Raw genomic sequence first — 24753 nt, forward strand, 5'->3', positions numbered from 1 at the left:
CACATCCAAATTTCACAGCAGGTTTGAGCAAAGCCATAACTCTGACATCAGTAAGAGCATCCCAGTCTAAGCCCGGAGCCACATCTGGCTACCTGCCAAGCACTTGCTGTAAAGGTTTTGGATCTGTCCTCAGAGGAAAACTCAAAGGAACGCTATCAGAACATAAGCCAGCACCTGCAAGAGCATTTCTGAGCTGCTGACCATCTGTCCCTATGCAGGGCTCCTCAACAATGCCCAGACATCTCCAAGGGCCATTCTTTTTTGGGTTTTCCCACTTTACACAATGAAGTTCATTCTGTTACCACCCAGGAGACACGGCTAGGAATGGAAACTCCCAGCACTTAGAGCTCTTCGCTTGCCTTCCTGCTAAAAGAGCAAGCTTTAAAGAGTAAGGCGAACAAAGGTGATGTTTATGTTCACCTGAGTCACCTACCTGTGTACACAAAAACTTAAGAGGGCCCCAGAGGATCTCCCAGAACCAGGCCAAGGAGTTTAGCCCCTCCACTACAGGAAATGGAGGTCACAGTCTACTCCAGGATCAGGTGGCCAGGCCATCAGATGTGGCATGAAGTATATCCTCTCTTCATGGAAGCACTAGGGTTAAAGCCTCTCAAACCACTGAACAGCAATCCTTCCCTCAGGAGCAGGGCTCAGAGGGCAGAGGCTGAGCTGGGCAGATTATCTGGGAATGCCACTCCCCCCAGTGGCCACCTGCACCTAGCTCCTTCAGAGGCTCCTTACAAAAACAGGAACTCATCTCTGGTTCCCCAGAAAAGATCCCCACCCAGGCAAGGAAGGGGCTGGAGGGGTTCATAATCCTAACACAGGGAGGCTCATTTATTCATTCGGCTTTTCAACAAAAATGGTTTGTTTTCAACCCAGTTCTATGGAAGGTGTGGGGTACCTGTTGAAAGTCCAAGGGAGCAGAAGCAAGTAAGCAGGCCAATGTGGGGGGAAGAGGTACTTTGGGGGAGGGGAAGGGTCATCACCTCATCTCCTCACACTGGGAAGTTCAAGGCCCTGGAGCCCATATGTGGATCTGGATTTGACTGAGACAGGAATAGTGGGACAGCATTGATGCTGCCTGAATCACGTTTTTAAAAAGGACCACAAATATTTAAAACGTCATGTTAGAAGTGACATTTTCCAAGCACTTTCTATATATTAGTCAATGCCCTTGGCACACTGGTCTCAGGTTCTTTCATCCTTATACCCATCATTGGGAAAAATATCGACTCAGGACACCCAAGACCAAGTTCTCCCCACAAACGAGATTTATTGGCCCCTGAGGGACAAAGGGCAGGGGAAAAAGAGAGAAAGACAGGAGATGGAGGACTAGGAAGGAGTGGGGGCAGAGATATTTGTCCCAGATAGGGACAAAGGACTGCTTGTGGATAGAGAGGAGACAGACATGGCCCATAGGAAAATAGCAGTTTATAAAAATAAAGGAGGAATCCCCATGTTAGGATGAGGTATTTAATTTTGATTGGGTATGTTAATTAGGTAAGCCAAAGGGAGCTTTTGATTGCTGGACTTCAATACTTTGATAACTGGACCTTGGTAGTCAGTCTCGGGAAGAGGGATTGGCCAAATAAGGGAATAGACCTTGGTAGCCAGCTTTGGGAATTGAACTGAAATTTTTTAGCAAGGCAAAGGAAATCAGGGAGAAGGGCAAAGCCTGCCAGACCCATGCCTGCCATGCTCAACCTGGACAGAACCCCTTTACCCATCATATTGTTGTACCAAGTCTGACTGAAGGAGACAGAGAGGTTCTGAATGGGAGAGCCCCTTGGGATGTGCCCAACGTCACAAAACTGGTAAGTATGAACCCTGGCCTTGGGACAGCTGTCTTTCCCCAGAACTACTGTAGGGTTTCCCTGGCCTGGGATTCAATGCTAACTCTCACCAACTAGCCAGCTAACCAATAACTGCTGGTCAGTACTTTTTCCCAGTGCTGGGATGAAGCTCGGAGGTTTGTCCATTCTGGACACCACTCTATTACAGAACTACAGCCCAGCCCTGTTTGCCACAGTCACAACAAGGTATTCTCAATACAAAGAAGACCTGTAGTCAGTCCCATCTAGATGGCTTTCATGAGGTACTACCTATACTGTGCCCAGCCCCACCCTCCTCAAGATGGACATAGGTACTGTCCTCCTGTGTTGTGTGACAAAACTTTTCCTAGGGAAGATATAACACATACATCTACTCACCCTAGATAGGAAGCCCACGACAGATCAAAATATGGATACCACAAAAGTCCAACTTGGGGACCTAATGAGTTGAATTGGGGTTGACAACAGGAATATGGATGAAGAGTTACTACAGGTGCAGAAATGACTCAAAGACAGATGCATCACCAAAGCCCACTCCAGCATGTGACAGCTCACAAAGCTGGGAATCTGGAGCATAGCTTGCAGGCAGCTCAACAGGTTGGAGGGTCTCCTTTGTTACTAGTCTTAACCCAGGCTCCTTGGCTGGTTTCTGTTTCTTCTGAGCAGCCTTGTCTGATGTCAGAGTCTTCTGTGTAGCTTGATTTGTCTGAATCTTTTTGGCAGCTTGGCCTTCTGTTTGGACAGAACTCTCACCTTTTATTGCTTACTCTGGTAGGTAGGGGCCTAGTGAGTTTAGTCAGTTTCAGGGACTTCCTGAAGCTATGCTGAGATGTTTACCTTTGTGTTTTAAGAGCTTCCCTGGAGGATAGACTGTTTCAATTTTGGAGGCCACTGTTAAACAATACTCGGGAGTTGCTGCAAGGTCACTAAGCTCAGCCTCTGGGTTAACTTTCAGAATACAGCAGATGCCACAGAGTCAAGGCAGTGACTAGGAATCTGGCCAGCTCAGATCACTGAGGTAAAGAAGGCAGCCCCCTGCTTCCATGATGGATCCCAGAGGCCAGCCATCTGCAAGGGAGCAGCCAAGGCAAGAGATGAAAGCTGAGAGCAGGGCATTAATAAAAGCCCAGAGCCAGCCTCGGCCTCTCCCAGAGCTGAAGCCTTGCTCTTCGGTGAGATAGTTCTCCATCTCCACTCTCTCCAGGAAACGTCCCTTTCAAGCAGATTAGGGTCACAGATATACCATTAGCTGTCACAAAATCTGACTTTCTGACATCACAGAACTACTCCAGTGAGGAAACAGTCACCTTCTAGCACAGGTGACTTCGTCCATTGTCCTTGTTGACAGGACCTACAAAAGCCTGAATAGCAGCCACACCTTCTCCTCCTTACACTACTTTCCACTGCTGTTTAGCAGGTGTGCACCGGCAATATGTATCCTCTTCCTGACCTTAACGGAGGCTGACTCTATTGCAAACATGTAGAACCCAAGGTGGACCTGTCTATAAAGAGCCATGTGGCATAGAGGTTAGAAAATAGAACTTGGGGGAAAGGTAGGCATGACTCAAGTCTCAGGCCAGCAAGTTATGTGACCTGGAATAAGTCACCTGACTTACCAGGCCTCAGTGTCTCCACCTATTAAATAGAGATGAACTATCATTCTATCATTCCTTCTGCCAAGTCAGAATAAGGATGGGAAACAATCTTGTGTGCAACAATTCAGTACGTCCATGTTCTTTTAATTTGTTTTTTGCAGATGCAGAGCAAGCATGGAGCGTCCCCACTGGGCATATTACTTTAGCTGCCTACTACATAGCAAACTTATCCCAAACTCATATCCTACTATATCCCAAACTTAGCAGCTCAAGTAAATATAAGTTTCTTTGAGTCGGGAGTCTGGATGCAGCTAGGCTGGGTTCTTTGCTTTTGTGTCTGTCCAAGACTATGATTGGGGTATTGGCCAGGGCTTAGGTCTTATCTGAATGTCGCAAGTAGAAAAAAAAATCAATTTGGCGCACAAATGGTATGTGCCAGGTACAGGGTTTGAGCTAGGAATTTTAAAGTGGATGACTTGGAGTTCTTACAGAAAAGTTTTGTGAGCAGAGACTTCTGCTGCATGCTCTTAGTTTCCTCAACAGCTGTTGGAGGGTCATTCTTAAAGGCAGAAGCTACTAACCCTGCAATATAAATGAAGCAAGCAGGCCCTCTTTCTCCATCACAGGGCATCCAGGGGTGAGGGCAGAGGAGAGAGAGCGAGACCTCTAAGAAGCATCGGGAGAGTGAGTAGTGGTTGACTTGCCCCATATGTTCCAAGAGAACAGAATTATCCCTGCCCTTAGAGAGCACACAGGGCCAGGCACAGGCAGGAAAGCCAAGTCCAGCCTGGAGGAAGGAGGCATGCCACAGGTGACTGGCTCAGAGACTCGTCTTCAAACAGAAAGCCCTGCACCCAACCACTGAAAAGCTGACCCGAGTGCTCATTAGAGCAGCGGCTCTCAACCTGTGGGTCTCGGTCCTTTTGGGGTTGAATTGACCTTTTCACAGGGGTCACCTAAGACCATCAGAAACAAAGGTATCACATGACAATTTCATAACAGTAACAAAATGACAGTTATGAGGTAGCAATGAAAATCATTTACGGTTGGGGGTCACTACACCATGGGGAACAGGAGTAAGGAATCATACTGAGCATTAGGAAGGCTGAGGCCCCCTGCTTTAGAGGGCCCTGGGGACTTGAATTCACTACAGCAGAGTTCCTTTGCCCACACAGCCTGAGTCTTCAACCTCACACAGAGGTTGTAGCACAAAGGCAACAGAGTCAAAGTTGGCTTCTGGGAAAACGTAGCTACCTTCACTAGAGGAGCCTCACTTTCCCTGGCCCAGTCCCAGATTTTCTTCCTTTTGGTCACCTGGTACCCAGGCTGGACCAAAGCACCTACAAATCAGATGTCTCAAGTGAGCCAACCAGCATCATCCACTGAGATTTTTCCAGGTGAAGCTAAGACCTCACCCCACCCCACCCCCTGTCAGGACACATAAAGATCCTAGCGACAGCTGGTGGTCATGTTTCCAGCTATATGGGGTAGGAGTGGACAGAAGCTAGGGACCAACAGCACCAAATTCTTGTTTACCACTCTCCCCTTTGAGACAAGTAACTGGTAAATCTCCTTTTTATTGACTTGAAATAATTCACATTGAGTCTTTCTTTCTCTCTCTCTCTCTCTCTCTCTCTCTCTCTCTCTCTCTCTCTCTCTCTCTCCCTCTCCCTCTCTCTCTCTTCTTGTTCCTTCTCCTCCTCTGCCTCCTCTTCTTCCTCTTCCTCCTCCCCCACATTCCCCTCCTCTTCCACTTCCTCCTCCTCCTCTTGGTTTATCAAGACAGGGCAACAGCCCTGACTGGCCTGGAACTCTTTGTAAGCCAAGCTGGTCTCAAACTCACAAAGATCTGCCTGCCTCTGCCCCTGCCCCTGCCCCTGCCCCTGCCCCTGCCCCTGCCCCTGCCCCTGCCCCTGCCCCTGCCCCTGCCCCTGCCCCTGCCCCTGCCCCTGCCCCTGCCCCTGCCCCTGCCCCTGCCCCTGCCCCTGCTCCTGCCTGCCAAGTACTGGATTAAACATGAGAGCCTTAAGCCCAGCTCAAATTCGGTTTCCTATCACTTGCAAATGGCAGGGTCCTAAAATATCAGCCTATCATCTCAACACTGGAATTCAAGGGTAAGCTACAGGTCTAGGGGTAGCTCGGCACTACCTAAAATGTGACAGTGAAGGGACTCTGGCCAGCTCGAGTGAGGCAAGCATGGCTCTAACAGGCCCTGTCCTTCTCCCCATTCCCTCTACCTTGCTCAAAACCATTAGATTAAATATATAAAGCTAGTCACCAAGGTTTATTCCCTTATTTGGCTAATTCCTCCTCCTGAGATTGCCTACCAAGGTCCAGCTATCAAAGTATTGAAGTACAACCGTCAAAAGCCCCCTTTGGCTCACCTAATTAACATGCACAATCAAAATTAAACACCTCATCTTAACACACAGTTTTCTTCTTTTACCTAAAAGCACTGTCTGTCTCCCTTGTATCCAGAGGCAGTCCTTTGTCAAGGGCAAATACCCCTTACTCCTCTCCCTTGTTCCTGTCCCCTTCTCCGTGTCCTCTATCTCCGGTCTTTGTCTCTCATTCCTTGACCTTTGTACCTCTGAAGCAACTAAATCTTTGTGCTGAGAATTTGGTCTTGGAGTGTCTTGAGCTGACTTCGAGGTTCCCTACAGGGGTTTACATACCTAGCATACCACACACAAAGATAAACATACAAACCTTCCAGGAAAAAGCCATCCAAGAGTCCAACTTGTTGTTGGTTTTTGTTTGTTGTTTTAATTTATGTGTGTGCGTATGACTGCATGGATCTATGTGCACTATATGAACACAGGTGCCTAGAGAGCCAGGAGATACCCTGAGATTGGGATCACAGGACTGTGAGCTGGTGGATGGAGGTAAGTACTGGGGACTGAACCCAGGTCTTCTGGAAGAGCAGCAAGTGTTCCTACCTCCTGTATCTTCTCTCCACTCTCAAGTCCACTTCTGAGTACAGTAGAAAGGATCGGTTAGATTCTTTCTTGAGGAAAAAAATGAGATTTTATAAAACGTATAGACCACTAGAAGGCTAAAAGTGCAGTAAAGACACTTTGCACTGTGTGTACTAACTAATGAAAAGGATTGTGACTCCAGTTCAAGCCTGGATTTGAATACTGATTCTACATCTGACCCCTATCTTATTTCTTTGGGCATCCATTTCCTCCTCTATAAAATGGGAATATGAATATTACCTGTTCTTGCTATTTTTGTAAAGTTGTCACACACACAGAGAGAGACAGAGAGAGAGAGAGCAAGAGAGAGAGAGAGAGAGAGAGAGAGAGAGAGAGAGAGAGGGGGAGAGGGAGAGGGAGAGGGAGAGAGAGAGAGAGAGAGAGCGAGACATCTCTGCACATGCAACAGTGAGCTCTATTTTTAGATAGCATGTCACTATGTAGCCCTGGCTAGTCTGGGATTCAGTCCTCCTGCCTCAACCTGAGGGCTGGGATACGCCAGCACAGTCATGCATGCATGCACCATCACACCCAGCACAAGCAGATCTTAACGTGGCCCATCTGGGTAAAATTGTCAGTGAGCCACTGCCCAGAAAGGCTGGGCATCCAGAGATAAGAGAACAGGAAGGGCACTGATGGGGGTGAGAAGCAGACAAAACAGCAGGCAGCCTGTGCCTCCCTGGGGAGCCAAAAGCTGCAACTTCATCACCTTTTTGGAGGCAAGTTCTAGATAATTTCTAGACCCTTGGCTTTCTTTTCTTTCTAGTTACTTTAGCATATAAATTGTTTTTAAACCACAAAGAAAAGCATAAGACTAAGAGAATCCACCCCTATACCGTCCTGGTCACCTGAAATAAAGTAAGCAGTACTATGTTTCCAGCCTTTGAATCCAGACCACTCCTTCACTTCCGGTCTCACTTTTGAACAACACTGCTGCACACTTGGTGCGTTTCATTTAGTTAACATCTTGGAGGCTTTATTCTATCATGAACAAGCCTTTGTTTTTGTTTTGTTTTGGTTTTTTTCTGTATTTATTTATTTGTGCAAGAATATATATGAATGTAAACATTAGAGGACAACTTTCAGGAGTCGATTCTCTCCTTCATGTGGAACCTGGAGAACGAACGAAGATCGTTAGGCTTGGCAGAACCCATATTCTTGGGTCTGCCCGATCCTGTACAGATGGAGTTCAATAATATTGCTAAAGACAAGAAACAAAAGCCAAGGAAAGTTAAAAGGATTCAGGAAAGCAGGGAAGAGCGTCAGGGATGGAAAAAGAAAGTCATAGAGACAGGCCCCGCCTCTGAGCCCGCCCCCCAGCCGCAGCCCCGCCCTCCACCACAGGCTGCAACACCGCCTCCGGCCGCCAGGGGCCGCCACGCGCCGCAGCCCGCATCCCGTCCGCTCGGCGGCCTCTCTCTCCCGCCGGTTCGCCGGCCTCTCGCCCTCCCGCCACTGGTGTCGCGCTTCGGCCGCATCCCGCGCGTGTTTTTTTTTTCTCGTGAGGGACCTCGCGCCGCCGGGCGCGTGCCGTCCCCCTGCCTCGCGGCGCGGGCTCTCGCGGGCCCCGCTCCCGCCCTCCGCTCGCCTGGCCCGGACCGGAAGCGGCGCCGCACGGCCTGGGCCTGGCGCGGGGGGCGGGCTCTGGGGCCCGGTCGGACATGGGCAAGAAGCACAAGAAGCACAAGTCGGACCGCCACTTCTACGAGGGTGAGGAGCGGCCGGCCTGCCCGCGGAGCCGCGCCGTCCCCTGCCCGCAAGGCCCCGACCCGCGGAGATCGCCCCCGGCGGGGCGGCGTTCGACTCGGGCCTGCCGGTCCCGGCGGGGGTTCGTGGGGAGGTGGGGCGGCCGGCCCCGGCTCAGCCCCGCGTCCTGCTCTTGTTTCAGAGTACGTGGAGAAGCCCCTGAAGCTGGTCCTCAAAGTCGGGGGGAGCGAGGTTACCGAGCTCTCCACGGGCAGCTCCGGGCACGACTCCAGCCTCTTCGAAGACAGAAGCGACCATGACAAACACAAGGACAGAAAACGGAAAAAGAGGAAGAAAGGCGAGAAGCAGGCTCCGGGGGAAGAGAAGGGGAGAAAACGGAGAAGAGTCAAGGTAAAGGGGGCTTTGTTGCTTATGGCCCCCGGCTCCAGCTCCCAGCCTCCTTAGCCTGTTCCAGTGCGACACCCAGACGTCTGGGAAGTCTGGCTTTGTGGAGGAGTGAGACAGTCCAGAAGCCTGGGTCACCTGGGCGCTCAGCAAGTCTTGTCCCAAGTGTCCTCTCGAGCACCCGTGCTGTCCCCACACATCCTGTAAGCAGCCGAGTCCTGGTCTTCCGTGACTCCTTCAAAGGCTGTTTTTTTATAATTGTCTTGGAAGGGTGAGAAGTCACTCACCGGAAAGCCTGGGAGGTTTGTCAAACATAGCTGTTCTTCAGAAGTGAAGGCGATCTACAGGTGTCCCAAGTGTTCTTCTGAAATAAGTTATTTTAATGCCAAATGGAGCTGGCGCGGCGTGATGGCACGTGCCCGTGATCTCAGCGCGCAGGAGACTGAGGCCAACCTGTGCTGCTTAGTGCAAAATAAACAACCGTTTTCATTAACTAGAAAAAGAGTAAGTAGCTAATGTCTTGATTTGCCAGGTAGGTTGAATAGTGCGGGTTAACTTTCTTCTCAAAGGTGAGCCCACCCATATCTGTAATTGCCCTAGAATTTTGCCCTTCCAAAATGTTAGCTGCCCTCAAGTGCTTACTAAAATGCGTTAGTACTTTTTGAAAGTCATCCTTTCTGAGACTTAGTTTTAGAATTTTTCTTTGCTTTATACAGTCATTGATGAGTGGCCAAGCCTTAGAGATTGTCTCTTTAAAATATCTTAAATTATTTTTTTTGGGGGGGGGGGGGGAAGAAATGTTTTAAATTTATTCCTTTTTGCCCAGAATTTTATGACCTTTAGCTTGACTATGGCAATAGTCACAGTCTTGGGTCCGGCTGGCTTGTATTTTCATTTCCTAAAAGCACACAGGCATGAGTCTTTGTTTTAACTGAGAGTTTTGAAAGTGAACATGTAAATTGTTTTATCTATGAGTTGGACAAGTCTCGTCTTGATTATATTCGTGGGCATTTGGGCATCAGGTATGCAGCTGGCCTAGAACTCAGTGTATGTCCATCATTCTGGTTTTCCTATTGCTGAGATTATGGATGTGTGCCACCATCACTGGCTGAGAAGCCTAAGAAAAACTTTGAACAGGTAGATTTTGGTATGCTTTTCATATTTAAAAATCCTTGCCCTTGGGTAGACTTCTCATACAGATGCAGAGTTTGCGTCAGAATAGAAATTTAAGTTGAAAGATATTTTCTCTCAGAATTTTAAAATTTAGGGCATGGGGTCAAGTGCATATAGGTACTTGTGGGGCCCAGAAGGGGGTGTCAAATTCCTTAGAGCTGGAGTTACAAGCAGCTGTAAGCTGCCCTATGTAGGCACCAATTCAGTGGACTTTATGTCTTTTCTGGCTGCTGGTCAGTGTCCTGAGTTAGCCTGTGACCAGCATTTGCTTTCTTGGAACTTTGGGATGGCCTCTCTCCTGGTGTCATCGTCACTTTACACAGGTGTTTAGTGACTAGAGTACCTCTCTGATCACTGTCTTCCCTCTAATTTTTTTATTCTCTGTCTTAGTTTTTTTGTGTTGTTTAGGAGAGAACTGAACTTTATCTTCTGAGCTCAAGAATGTACATCTTAAAAGTTTCCAGGTCACATGGGCATTGCTTTGGTGGGCACTGCTTGGCAGTCTGTTCTCAGGCTCTACTTTGTCCCTTTAGGTCAGTAACTCTGGGGTCCCTGACCAACCAGCCACCTGGTTCCCAGCCTGTGGTCTCAGAATGACCCTTTCACAGAGGTCACCTAGCAGTAACAGCAAAGTTACTGTTACGAAGTAGCAACGAAATAATTTCAGTGGCTGGGGTCACCACAGTATGAGGAACTGTGCTGGGGTCACTGGAAGGTTGAGAAGCATCAGTGTCTTATTTCTCCACATTTTTATAGCAACTTGTTCATACATTTAAATTTTGCCCATTAGAGAGACTTATCTTTCAAATTTTTGTTTTATTTTTTAATGTGGATGGGTGTTTTCCTGTGTGTACATCCGTATGCCACTGAATGCCTAGTGCCCATTAGAGGTGAAAAGAAGGCCTTAGATCCTATGGTTCTGGAGTTGTGAGCCACTCTGTGAATCAAGCCCAGGTCCTCTGGGAAGAGCAGCCAGTCCTCTTAACTGCTGATGGACCTCTCTAGCCCTGCCTTTTAGTTTTGAAGCTTATAACTCCTGAGTTTGGGAGCCTGTGCTAGGTTTCACATCCTCCCTGTGATGTCTTTTTCATTTGGGTCTTCTCTTTACATGGATTTGTAAACATTTATCTACTCCTGGTCTCCCTTTCATGAGTGTTTGTGTTTCGCATACTTCATCCCAGTCTGTAGTTTAGCTTGCTTTACTGATTTTATTGCAGCACCCGAGTTTATAAATAAAATTTCAGATTTGGACTGGAGAGCTGCTAAGAGGCACTTGTTCTTCAAAGGGACCTGTGCTCTGTTCCCAGCCCTCATTGCATGCAGCTCACAACTGCTTGTTACTCCAGTTCCAGGATTTTTGATGCCCTCTTCTGGCCTTCATGTGCACTGCATTCATGTAGTGTCCATGCACATACCTAGGCACATACATACATACATACATACATACATACATCTTTAAGTCAAATTTAAGGGAAAAACTCCTACTCCTGGATCTCGGAATTATTTATCTGAAGGTCTGAGTTTTGCTTTGTACATTTACTTTACTGGGAGTTTCTGTGTGTGACTGGTTTCTAGATTTATTGTCTGTCTGTCTGTTCTGCTTGTCTGTCCCTGTGTCCACGCTGTCTCACGGTCACACTATGAAGATGTTTAGTGCTGTTAAGGTTTACTGTCGTTTGTAGCTTTGGCTTCCTTGCTTGTTTCTGTGCCTGTGGCACTGGAGATGAGGCCTTTGCCAGCCTTTCTGCTGTTGGGCAAATGCTTTTCCATGCTCCTTGTCTCACTGTGACCTTCTTCAAAACTGTTGTGTTTTTAGTCATTCACTCTTCAGGGAAAAAGGTATAATTGGTTTCTCAGATTTTGTGGAGAACGGCTTTACAGTTCTGAGTGGTGTTACTTGGAATTTGATGGCTGTGGGGACAACTAACTTAATTAACACGGTATATCTCCTTGTTCAGGTTTTCTGCTATTTATTGGCTCACTAATATTTTATGTTTTCCCTAGAAGGGACTCTTTTAGGTTTGCTTGAAGAATATTGTGTTTGTGAATAGTGTTATTTTTCTAGTCAGTTATTTCTGTCATAAGGAAATATGCTTATTTTCCTTGATGAACATGTTCACTTTATCCAGTAGATGGCAGCAAAATACATTACGTTTTCTTAATTTAGAATTTATTCTTTTCAGTGATTTTTTTCTCCTTTGAAACTAAAATTATATGTATTTAAAGATGTTGATTATGAAATATTTCTAAGTTGCTTCCCTTTGTTCTATTTAGGAGGATAAAAAGAAGCGGGATCGAGACCGTGCAGAGAATGAGGTGGACAGAGATCTCCAGTGTCATGTCCCTATAAGATTAGACTTACCTCCTGAGAAGCCTCTCACAAGCTCATTAGCCAAACAAGAAGGTTGGGATTACTCTGAGCTGTCTGTCTGAGTGAGGAGGACGAGGAGGAGGAGGAAGAGGAGGAGGAGGAGGAGGGGGGAGAGAAAGGGACTGAGCGTTAGCTCGAGTTACAACTTAAAGACTTGTAATGAGTTTATTATAAGTTCTCTTATTTCTCTTGCTGCATGAAAGCTCTAAGTTAGCTTTTGGTGTTGAGTTGGTTCTCAGCCTTCAACACTGGTGTGATAAATTGCACTCCTGAGAGAAGTATTTAGTAAAAATAGATGAGTTGTATAAATAGAAAACTGAAGTGCTAGATTATGCCCTTTTTTTTTGACACATGTTTCCTGTTTGCTTTAGAAGTAGAACAGACACCCCTTCAGGAAGCTTTGAATCAGCTCATGAGACAATTGCAAAGGTAAGGTGGTAATTAAAAGAGGATCCAAACCACACCTCTGCCTTAGTTATCTAAAGTCAGTCATAGTGTGCTGCCTTAGTTTTCTAAAGTCAGAGTGTGTAGCCTGGACCCAAACAGACTTGATGTGAACGTAAATTATGAGTACCTTGCCTGGCAGCAAAAGCAGTCCCAAGAGGGTGACACATACTTTCATTTGGTCTGTTTTAACTGGCAACTTGAAGGGCGTTATGAAACGGCAGGTTTCTCCTTTCTAAATTAGTTCCTCGTGTTCAAACTTGAAACTAGAGGTTATAAAATTGGGCTTACTTTTTTTCCACTTATAATCTCTTTTCACACAAGAAATTTTATGTAGCCTCAAATGGAACGTCAAATAGGTAGACAGATCAAACATACAAAGAAGTGTGGAATTTATTTTATTTGTTTATCTTTGGTTTTGAGACAGGGTCTGTCTACATCGCTCAAGGTCACTGTAAAGCAAGCTGGCCTTGAACTCTAATCCTCTTGCCTCTGCCTCTACTTTCAGAATTCGGGGATGAAAGGTGTGCACTGCCAGGCCTGGCTTGAAATTTATTTTAAAACATTCTTTGGTGTGCATATATTTTTACTATTTGTTAAAGATTAAAGTGAATTTTCATACTAATGACAGATGTGTGTATTCTTACAAATGAATTGTGCCTTAGCTGGATGGCTGTAATTAGGACATAGAGCATTTTCAGTGGTTTTCAGAGCTGACCCATAATTTAATTTTTAATTGCCAGTGCTGAGGATATTGCTTTGCTGTGCACAAAAAGAAGTTTTTGGGGACAATCCAGAAATCGTTGTGAATTCAGCCCTAACATCAAGCCAGAATTCATCTTAACACTTTATGAAACTTAAAGCAATTCAAATAGCAGTTTTTAAAATCATACATTCTAAGACAATACATTCTAAAGAGACCCTCTGACCTGACAACCACCTGCTGAGCAGTGGTGATAAGACACTGTAAGAGTCTGTAACTAAACCACTGCTTCAGTAAGAATTGGAAACCCTGCTTGTATAATTACAAACAAAAATGCTGCAGTTGGTAACATAAAATGCCCCTAAATCTGAGCATTAATTTAGACAGCATTTGTCACATCATGTGGCATGAATTGCCTATATGTGCAAGGGCCAACCTACAGGGAAGCCGCGCCACGCAACAGGAAGTGCTAACAGACACCTTGGATTCAGAGAAGTTTGATTTTGAGTTAATTTTTGGTTGTACCTTCAGAAACCTTTCTCTATTGCCAAATTTTTCTTGACCCCTTTTCCACCCGAGGTTATACAATGCCATATTGAGTCACACCCTATAGTTTAAGAAGCTAGACTGTAGAGCATGATCCTGACAGCATTAAAAATACCACTGCCATGTACTCAAACCCCAATACCACACTGAACCTTGGCTACACCAGTGCCTGGTGCCCGTCTTCCTTAAGAGGGCCTTGATACAATGAGGTTGGGGTGAGCCTTGCCTATCCTAATTAATTTTTGAAAGCTCCTCTTCTAATACACAGCCACAGTTGAGAATGAACTTATGATAGAAAGCACGACTTTTTCTCATCTAGGAGTCTGTGTCTGTGTGTCTGTGCACACATGGACATGCATGCACTTGCTATAGCACACATGCAAATGTCAAAGGACAATTTTAGGAGGCAGTTTTCTTCTTCAACCATATTGACCCTAAGAATTGAACTCAGATCTTTAGGGTTTTGGGGGGTTGTGTTTTGTTTTGTTTTGTTTTTTCCAGACAGAGTTGCCCTGTGTAGCAACCCAAACTATCCTGGAACTTGTTTTGTAGACCAGGCTGGCTTTGAACTCAGAGATCTATCTCCCGAAGATGTTCAGTTTCTATTAGAGAAACAGTGCCCCTTTTTCCATTATATTCATAAGCCCTGCTCTGTGATGAGATACTTTGGATGAGGAGGTGACTTAAATGCCCTGGAGGCGCTGTGTGCACATCTCAGTCACCCTTTTTATTAGGTTGGGATTTCCTCCCACATTTGTCCCATGTGAGCTCTGACCTCGTCAGTTTTGAGTACTTGCAGAAGGTAGACAGAAGAGAGGCTCAGGCCTGTAGGCTAAGGGTCCAGAGTCAGCACAAGACTAAAAGCACAGGAGGGTCACAAATTGCTAACTTCCTAAGGCCACTGCCTCCAGTTGGCTGCCTATCTGGAAGGAAAGATAGACAGCCAGAGGATGCTGCTGCAGATTGAGCCCAAGCAGGCTGTCAGGGCCTTGGGAAAGAGAGCAGAGCAAAAGAACCAGACCCTCTGTCAGTTCCTGTCTCTGTTCTCATATCTAGTCCTAACCTTGTCCTGCCATAGTTCCCACCACAGTCCAATAGGAATTTTTAAACTGTCTTGGGGTGGGGGAGGGACTTCACATGTACATAATAGAAATATTAATTTATTGGTTGAGAAAATATGTAATGTGGACTAGGAATGCACACCTCTTAGGTATAGACCCAGAAAGGTTGTGGGTTTATATTCATAGGTAAACCAGGCTGAGACAGTTGTCTAGATTACTCACAGAAGGCTGCTACTCTAAGAGTATTGCTGTTTAAGGTATCTGACCCTTATTATATAATTTGGTCATTATATAATGAAAATCATTTCTATAATTTTTCAGTGAAAAGCATATGCAGATTTATACATGAGAGTTTACATGGTCTGTCTTCTGCTTCTGTGCCAGTAGTTGTGGCAGTAGGTTGTGGTAGAAATAAAATATAATGTTACTTTTTATATGTCTGCACAGAAAAGACCCAAGTGCTTTCTTTTCATTTCCTGTGACGGATTTTATTGCTCCTGGCTACTCCATGATTATTAAACACCCAATGGATTTTAGTACCATGAAAGAAAAGATCAAGAATAATGACTACCAGTCCATAGAAGAACTAAAGGTAATTGTAATTAGTAATTTTATTTTGTTGTATGAAATGGTAGGATCTTGTTTAGCCCAGCCTGGTCTTGAGCTTCTGATTCTCCTGCCTCCACCTGTAAGAACTAGGATTAATGAGCCACCTGGTCTGGCTCGTTAGGTTTTTATTAAAGAAGTAGACTAAAATGTAATGCGTTTAAACTGAAAGTTAAACTCTTAGAATCTATGTAGAATAGAAAATTGTGTTAGAAATCTGCAAGTTTGTATCAGATTCCCAGGATTAACATGATGAATCAGAGAACCAACTCTACAGAATTGTCCTCTGACTTCCACATGTGCCACAGTGGATAGTGGAGTACACACATGGTACATAAATAAGGTGATTTTTTTTTAAAAAAATGTATTTAGTTGTGGAACATGGTAGTATACATCTTTAATCTTGGCACTTGGCAAATGGATCTCTGTCAATTCAAGTCCAGCCTGCCAACTTATTGAGTTCCAAGACTGACGGAACTATGTGGGGGTCCTGCCTCAATAAATAAGTAAATAAATAAATTTTGTTTAGTAATCTGCAAATCTGAGCCCTTGAGATGGCTAAGGCACTTGCCACGAAAGCCTAGTGGCCTAAATACTTGCTATAGAAGCAATGGGGCCTTTTGAGTTTGAATCCCTAACACCTATATAAAGCCAGGCCTGACGCCAGGAATCTATAATCTCAGCACTGTGGGAAGGGACTGTGCAAAGATAGGCAGATCTTACAGGCTTGTTGGCCAGCTAGTCTAGTTGAATTACAGAGCTTCAGGTACAGTGAGAGACTACCTCATAAGCCGAGGGAAGAGACATACACAGACACCCACCTCTGGCCTATACACACACACATGCACACATGCACACACACGTAATGCACTCATGTGAATCAACTAAAATTTATGCAGATTAGCATCTAATTCTTATTTCTCTTCAGTGGATGTAGGTAATAATCCACTTACTTGGAAAACTTTTAATTCCATTATTTTTCTTAATAATGGACATTTTTTCCTGACATTTTCACCAAGTGAAAGAGCTGGAGAAGGAGCTGAGAGTTCTCACATCTTGATCTGTAAATAGCAGGAGGAGATTGTGACACTAGGCCTAACTTGAGCACGTAAGACCTCAAAGCCCACCTCCACAGTGGCACACTTCCTCCAACAAGGACATACCTCCTAATAGTGCTACTCCTTATGGGCCAAGCATGAGTCTCTGGGGGCCATTCCTATTCAAATCACCACATGTTCACAGGAGCGAGTAGTTTCTCGTCTGAGTATGTTTAAGTTAAGGGGTTATTTTAGCCTTCTGGAGTTTTCCACAGGCAGAAAACTATGCAGAAAGATTCCACTTTTTGAGTGATCAAGTGCCATTACACAAAGTACAATAATGCTAACTTTCATAGCAGCTAAAATTTAAAGAATCTTAGCCACCTTGGCTGGGGATATAGCTGGTTCCTAGGTTTATGCTCCAGCACCATAAATTGCTTTAACAGACAAGACATAGAATCATTAAGGTGATCTCCTGCCAATTCATCAACTCACTGTTGCCAGATATAAGCAAGTGTTAGTTTACTGAGTGTACATAACAGTCTAATGTCTTACCTGTTACACTCCTCTAGCTCACAGAGGATTCTGACAGGTCTAGAGGTTAGCAAAAGTTTTCACCAGAGCTAAATGTTCACATCTATTTCCATCTGGTTTTAACTTGATGTATTTTTATTGTAAGTGCCGTCACTGCTAACCAGTGAGGTCTGAGTGCTTTTGTTTGGGATTTGGAGGTTTGTGGGTCATTTCTTTGTAGGGTATTCCCCCATTTTAACAGTAAGACAGTGGCATGATCACACGTGCTTACAGATGTGCAGATGCCTTGCCAGGACAAAGGGTGGGGCTCTGCTTAGGACATACACATATTTGAAGTGTAAGCCCCACTGCAGTTCTGATAACTTGGCTACTCCAGTTACGTGTTGTCACTCCTTGAGGAGATGTAGTTTATTTCATATTCACATGGTTTTATAATGTCTGCAGATTATGTTTAATTTATAGTGGTGTCTAAACACTTTAGTGTAAATATTTTAACATTTTTATCAGTTTATTTGGGTTTGGCAGGGAAAAAAATTGTTAGAATTTAACTCTGGTCCCAGTTTTTAATTAAAATTTGAAGTGAAATATTTAATTCATAAATAGAAACAACATTATCTTAAAAACTAAGGGTAATATTTCTACCGAGCTTGAATTATTTAATTTGAGAGAAATATTTTCTTCAAATTGTTTGTGTATGATTTTAAATTTTTTTTATTTTTTATTTTTTTGATACAGAGTTTCTCTGTAATCTTGGCTGTCCTGGAACTCACTCTGTAGTCCAGGCTGGCCTAGAACTCACAGAGATCCACCTGCCTCTGCCTCTCGAGTACTGAGATTAAAGGCCTGTATGACCACTGACTGGATGCTATTTAATAAATGGTGACAGAAAAAGATGGTCTTCTTTTGTCCTTTAGTTTATGTTTTTTTCCCAAGTTTTTGCAGGGCCTATATGAATTTAGAGAAAGACTAAAGAGTTTGTTTCTAATGCCTTTTTCCTCTTACTTCCCTTTGTAGGATAACTTCAAGCTAATGTGTACTAATGCAATGATTTACAATAAGCCAGAGACCATTTATTATAAAGCTGCAAAGAAGCTGTTGCACTCAGGGATGAAAATTCTCAGTCAGGTAAAGAAACTCTCACAAACTAATGAATACTATCAAACTGTGTTTGCTAAAGTTAATGTGTTCCTTGTTGGCAAACCATATTAAAGTAGTGAGAAATTAGGAGAACTTTTATGTCAAGAAAGCTAGGTAGATGCTCACATAGTCATTTATTTTTCAAAAGTTACTACTTGTATTTATATATTTGTGTGTGTGTGTGTGTGTGTGTGTGTGTGTGTGTGTGTGTGTGCGCGCGCGCACATGTGCACACCTGCTCACCGGCCTGCCGCCCTATGAGTGTGGAAGTCAGGACAAAATGTGGGGAGTCTGTTTTCTCCTGATATGTGGATCCCGAGGATTAAACTCAGATTGTCAGCCTTGGTAGCAAGTGTCACCAGCCTTCCTTTTGGTTTTTAAAGACAAGGCTTTATGTAGCCAAGGCTAGCTGTGAGTAAACCACTTAGCCAAGGCTGATGATCCTTCTGCCTTCACCTCCTAAGGACTGAGGTTAGGCATACACCACCACTCCCAGTTTTATTCAGTGCTGGAACTCAGACCTGGGGCTTCGTGCATGTGAGGCAAACACTCTGACACCTGAGCTACATCCCCAGCCTCTCCTTTTAATTATTTCCCCATAGGCTCTTGACAGACTTATTTTGTTGTGGGAGAAACAGCAGCCTGACTTTCAGAATAAAAGTGGGTGAAGTATGAGTTCTTTTAGGAGAAAAGTTGAGTTTCCCTTAGTGATGGAATCTAGTGTCCTGATCAGCCCTGCACTTCCTAGTGGCTCAGAGTAGTAAGAAACAAAATACACAAATGAGAACTAATTTGCAATTTTTCAAAGCTGCCTCTACAAGAGCAGTTCCTTCCTTGAAGGTTGATAATGCAAAATAAAGAAGCCGGGCGTGGTGGCGCACGCCCTTAATCCCAGCACTCGGGAGGCAGAGGCAGGCGGATTTCTGAGTTTGAGGCCAGCCTGGTCTACAAAGTGAGTGCCAGGACAGCCAGGGCTACACAGAGAAACCCTGTCTCGAAAAACCAAAAAAATAAAAAAATAAAATAAAGAATGTGAGCCACTGGATGGGAGATAGAGGCAGGCAGATCTCTTGAGTTCAAAGCTGGCCTGGTCTGCACAGTGAGTTCCAGGGCAGCTGGAGTTGCATGGGGTGATCCTTTTATGTGAGCCGTCATCCTTCTGTAGGAGAGAGCTTAAACTGTGCTGCACACAAATTGTGGCAACAAAGTGTGTGAGTCTACCCATAAAAAGGGAGGGGAACTTTAATTTTAGTCTCCAATGTAACTTGTAGCATGACTTTTCCAGTTCCAGATAAGAACAAAAATAGGGAAGAGAGTGGAACCAGATAGGGGAGGATTATACCAAGAAGAAAGGAGTTTCTGTGTGCTCCAGAGACTGGTAGGAGAAAGGAATCAGAATGAAAAGCGTAAGCTCAGGCTTGGGGCAATTCAAGGATGGCAGACTTTGTCACATGCATTCACTTAGGTTTTCTGAATCACCTGTATTCCATTTCTACAGTTGACAGAAAGCTTCGGTGTGCAGACAGAGGATGTCTATAGGCTTGGCTCTGAGAAAGTCATTTGAATTGATGATTAACCTTGCATTCCTAATATTTAGACAACACCACTTCCCGCTCACTTATGTTTAGCAAAATTTGTGAAGGAGAATGTAAGATGTTTTGTTTCTTTTAGAAAGATTCCCGGAAGCTAGAATAGAACAAGAAGCCTGCTTGTTGTAAAAGTACACTGTGCAATTCGTCTTCATTCACTCCATAATACATATGAGATAGGAAGGGGTAGGTGGAGCAGAGAGAGTATGTGTTTTGTTGGGTTTGTTTAGTGACAGGTCTCTATGTGGCTGTCCTGGAACTTGGGATGTAAACTAGGATGGCTTTGAACTCAGAGATCTGCCTGCCTCTGCCTCCTGAGTGCTGGGATTAAAGGTGAGTGCCACCACACAGTGAGTAATGAATTTTCAAGGAAAACTAGTGGTGTTTGTTAGGTTTTTTTCTTTTCTTTGAATCAGTTCTGATTTGCCACTATTTTCTTTGAATACTATAATCAGCGTAACAAGTAAAACACTATCTTATAAAGTTTATTGGGTGCAGGGATTAGCCTGTCCCCTTTCTCTTCTCTCTCCTTGTCTTGCTTTTTTAAGATGTCTTGGAGCTGTAATCCTTCTGTGTTGCAGCCCTCTTTTGACTTCCACTCTAAATGGAAGGGATCTGTTCAACAATGGTTTATAAATCTTTAAATTTAGACTTTGTGAGTTAACACTACTTAGTCTAGCAGTGTAGACTCCCAAAAGAGACTAGAGTCTACACTCCTTTCCATGAATGGTATCTTTTCAAAGAGATCTTGTGAGTACTCATTGAAAAATGGTAACAGTCGTCACTTTTTCCATTACACCCAAATATTAGTTCTTAATACATGTGCTATTTTTATAAAGAAAGAATTGATAGCCGGGCATGGGAGTATAATCTCAACACTTGGGAGATAGAAGGAGGATCAGGAGTTTGAGGCCCATGTGGGCTACACAGTGAAGTACTTGTCTCTTAAAATAGCAACAGAAAGCAAAGGAAAGATCACTGAAAATACTGAGTAGAATGCTATATTCTGGTTCTCATAGCAGTATTTGTAGTATGGTAGCCTTGGAATCAGACCAATGAGTGTCTGCTCCTGTCACTTAGAGGCTGGGCAACCTTGCTTAGTTCTCCTGTAGGTGGGGTTGGTGCTCAACTCAAAGTTGTCTGTTACAGAGAAAAACACTATCAAGCGTTAGGACTCTTAAGACAGAAGGTGGCTTTAGGCCAGGATTTAGTGAGACTATCTTGGAAAGGTTATATTAAACAACATGCTTATGTGGAGGCATGGTTCCAAAAGAAAAGAAAAGAGAAGAGAAAGAAAAGAAGAGCCATTGCTCTCAAAGTAAAATTCAGGGTTTTTTTTCCTGTAACATTTCTAAATTTAGAAATTTTTTCTTGTATATACTTTAGTATTAGGCACACTATATTTACCAATATCTCTAAATGTTTTTATTATATTCGGTGCTTTACAAAATTGTGGAATGGAAATTAAGAACTTACTCTGAGAATATTATGATCTAAGTCAGTGTAGCTGTTTATCAAGTGCTAAGGATCCTCAGATAGATATGACCTCAGTGATGTATACAGTAAATAGCCAATTCACTGTTTAGAAGTATAGAGTAAAATAGCCGTTTTGGGTTTTTTTTGTTTTGTTTTGTTTTGGGGTTTTTTTTTGGGGGGGGGGGTTGTTTTGTTTGGTTGGTTGGTTGGTTGGTTGGTTTTTCGAGACAGGGTTTCTCTGTGTAGCCCTGCCTGTCCTGGAACTCACTCACTCTGTAGACCAGGCTGGCCTCGAACTCAGAAATCCGCCTGCCTCTGCTTCCTGAGTGTTGGGATTAAAGGCATGTGCCACCATGCCCGGTGAAATAGCCATTTTTAAAAGCATAATGAGTAGGGATTTTCTGTTTTAATGATACTGTTCAGTTTGGCACCGATTCAGAAAATCTGTCAAATACTAGTACAAACTGATAAAGGCTTCCTGAAGACAGTTTGGCAGCACGCATCTTTCATCCTCCACTATAGGAATGTGCCTGGGAGGAATAAATGAGAGGCTCTGAGAGGGTTATTGGCAATGTTTTTTGGGAATCTGAGAGTCTAAATATCTTGTCATTTGTTTTTAGTTGACTGTTACATATTGTAATTATTATAAAGCATCCTAAAGACTATATAATGACAAATTATTTATCAAATACTGAGTATGCACTCAGTTTGCTGAAAATATGCCATGTTGAGAAGAGAGTTGAAATGCTAACTGCAAGCACTGCTGCTCTCTGGAAGATAGGGAGCAAGTTTGTACTTGGCCTCTATTGTGTCTTCATTGATTTATAGTCTGATATATCACACGTAGTTTTTCAGTTACTTTAAAAGCCAAAGGGGCTGGAGAGAGACAGCTCAATTGGCTCAGTACTTTGCAAAGCATGCCCTAAGCTTTAGGTTCAATCCCCAGTACTGCATCAGACAGGAGGGCAAGGAAGGCAGGAGGATCAGGGTCATCTTCAGCTGCATGATGAGACACCCTGAACTATATGTGACCCTGTTTTACCCCTGTGAAAGCAGCAGGCGTCATGCTCTAGGGTTTCCCTCACCGGCTGTACTACTTGTCCATGAGAAAAGGCCTGGGGGTTAGGCATTATTTCTCTGGCCTTAGGGCATCATTCATTTCTGGACTATGTTGTTGTTATTAGAATCCTATTCCTTTCCAGTCTCTGTTATTTCTCCAGCGCTTCCCATGTTGCTATAGTGCAGAACTCAGAAGATTGTACTTCTGGTTTATCTGGTGGGAACTCTCAGAGTTAAAAGGCAGAACAGTCTACAGGAGCAAATCTGTCCTCTTTAAAATATACCCAGATGCCTCAAACCCACAACAAATGGAATGTTCACAGCACATTATTGCAGTGGAAAATTACGCATTTGCTTTACAACATAGGAACTAAGTTGTTTTTGTTGTTTGTTGTTTTTTTCTGGTTAGTGAGAGCATTATGCACTAAGAAAAAGAGAGTGTGCTAGCAACTTTACCCCAGTGCGTGTTGTTTTCACACAGCAAAACGCTAACCATCGGTGATTCCCCATACGATTCCAGAGTATGTTCCAGATAAGTCCTCAGTCACTCTCAGCCTTCAAAAGATAAGCCTGTATGATTTCTTAGTCCAAATCACAGTTTGTCACCTGTTAACTTTTTCATGCTATAGTATATATAGTTGTAAAGCCTCCTCCTAGACTGGAGATTGTTTTTCTGAACTAAGTGGACGTTATCACTGGTTCCTTTGATGTACTCAACACTTATTTTTCTTCCCTCTGTAATACTGCAGACTCTCATGGCAGAGGTGCATTGCTCGGTGACAGTCATACAATAAATATTTTTTAATATTTTTAGGAGAGAATTCAGAGCCTGAAGCAGAGTATAGACTTCATGTCAGACTTGCAGAAAACTCGAAAGCAGAAAGAAAGAACAGATGCCTGTCAGAGTGGGGAGGACAGCGGCTGCTGGCAGCGCGAGAGGGAAGACTCTGGCGATGCTGAAACACAAGCCTTCAAAAGCCCCGCTAAGGACAATAAAAGGTGATGCGTTTGCAATAGGAGTTACTTTATTTTAAGCAAGACAGGAATATTGATTCAAGTTTGATTTGGGATACCTAGTCCCCATGAGTCAGTGCTGCCTTTCTTGCCATCAAAGTGCATTTGAATACTCTGATACCCTCTTGTCATGAGAGCACTATGTAGAGTTGACCAAACATCTCATAGATCAGTTCCCAATATACATTTTTATTAGTTTTCAGACACCAGATTAGCCGGGCGTGGTGGCACATGCCTTTAATCCCAGCACTCAGGAGGCAGAGGCAGGCGGATTTCTGAGTTCGAGGCCAGCCTGGTCTACAAAGTGAGTTCCAGGACAGCCAGGGCTACACAGAGAAACCCTGTCTCGAAAAACCAAAAAAAAAAAAAAAAAAGACACCAGATTAAGGAGTTATAGTGTCAGAGAGTTCGTTTCAATAAAACTATTGTATAACTATAATATAAACAGTGTTCTATATAACTTCACTCCATAAGGATGGAGGGGTTTGTAAGTAGATGGGCTGACACTGAGATGTGCACACATTTTCCACTGAAGAGCTCTGGTCCTGGTGTCTGGGCAGGCCTCTGGCATGGCTGGACACCAGTATACTATGGTCTGTGCCACCCACTCACACCTGGCCCCTCACTGCCACCCATACTGGAGAGCTAGAATTAACAGTTTGGGGTTTTGCTCTCATAGTACAAAGAAAGTTTAACTTCAAAAGAGTATTTGAATTAAAATTTACTTTCATGATTGTATCCAGAAAAAAATGTAAGAGAAGTAACACTAGGGCTCTCTGTGAGGTGTCTGGGGAGTGATGCTTTAATCAGTGACTGTAGGGCAAGTGTCTCCATTGAACTGTATTCATCTTTGGGATGCCTTTTAATATTTTTCATCTTATTTAGCTACTTTTTTTAACTTTGTATTAACATGTGTGTTAGGAAAGACAAAGATGTGCTTGAAGACAGATGGAGAAGCAGCAACTCAGAAAGGGAGCATGAGCAGATTGAGCGCGTTGTCCAAGAGTCAGGAGGCAAGCTAACACGGCGGCTGGCAAACAGTCAGGTGAGGGCGTCCTTCCTTCCACCCACTAGCAGTGTCTCTCAAACCAGTACTAACTGTATCTGTCATAGATCTTTCCATCACTACAGTACTCACAGAAGAGTGAGTAAAGTATGACTGTCCTGGGAGCTTAAAGATAAAATATCACTTATGAAGACCAGACTGACCTTGAAATCAGTATCTAGCTGTCTCCGCCACTTGTCGTGCTGGAGGAATTGCAGGTGTGCACTACCATGCCTGGCAGCAGACTTTAAACAACTTACATCCTGGTCTTTGGAACTTATGCTATATTGATTACATTGGTTTTAAACCAAGTAGATTCATACATGGGTACCCCCTTCAACCCTCAGCAATTTGTGAGTTTTTGTAGTTTTGATAATTTTTTGGTTTTATTGTTTTATGGTTTGGGAGAACTAATGGGCCACATAGCTTTTCAAAATTAGATTTCCTCATCTTCCATTT

General features: G+C 43.9%; 1 protein-coding gene across 8 annotated transcripts in view; it reads left to right on the forward strand.

Moving 5' to 3' along the window:
- Positions 1 to 7824: 7824 nt before the first annotated feature.
- The window catches only part of Brd7 (bromodomain containing 7), a 32795-nt gene continuing 15866 nt past the window's right edge, over positions 7825 to 24753 (forward strand). For 6 of the 8 annotated variants that reach the window (XM_085843723.1, XM_085843725.1, XM_085843724.1 and 3 more), the window contains exons 1-8: positions 7826 to 8118; positions 8297 to 8505; positions 11947 to 12076; positions 12415 to 12472; positions 15245 to 15389; positions 17989 to 18099; positions 23050 to 23234; positions 24171 to 24294. In XM_085843723.1, coding sequence (XP_085699849.1) covers positions 8070 to 8118; positions 8297 to 8505; positions 11947 to 12076; positions 12415 to 12472; positions 15245 to 15389; positions 17989 to 18099; positions 23050 to 23234; positions 24171 to 24294 — 1011 coding nt within the window. In that variant the 5' untranslated portion in view covers positions 7826 to 8069. Of the gene's footprint in view, positions 8119 to 8296; positions 8506 to 11946; positions 12077 to 12414; positions 12473 to 15244; positions 15390 to 17988; positions 18100 to 23049; positions 23235 to 24170; positions 24295 to 24753 lie in introns of all 8 variants that reach the window. The other 2 variants (XM_021169604.3, XM_021169607.3) reach the window with 2 other exon arrangements.

Source organism: Mus caroli, unplaced genomic scaffold (genome assembly GCF_978045245.1).
Source record: "Mus caroli unplaced genomic scaffold, Mus_caroli_1 scaffold_10, whole genome shotgun sequence".
Taxonomy (NCBI): domain Eukaryota; kingdom Metazoa; phylum Chordata; class Mammalia; order Rodentia; family Muridae; genus Mus; species Mus caroli.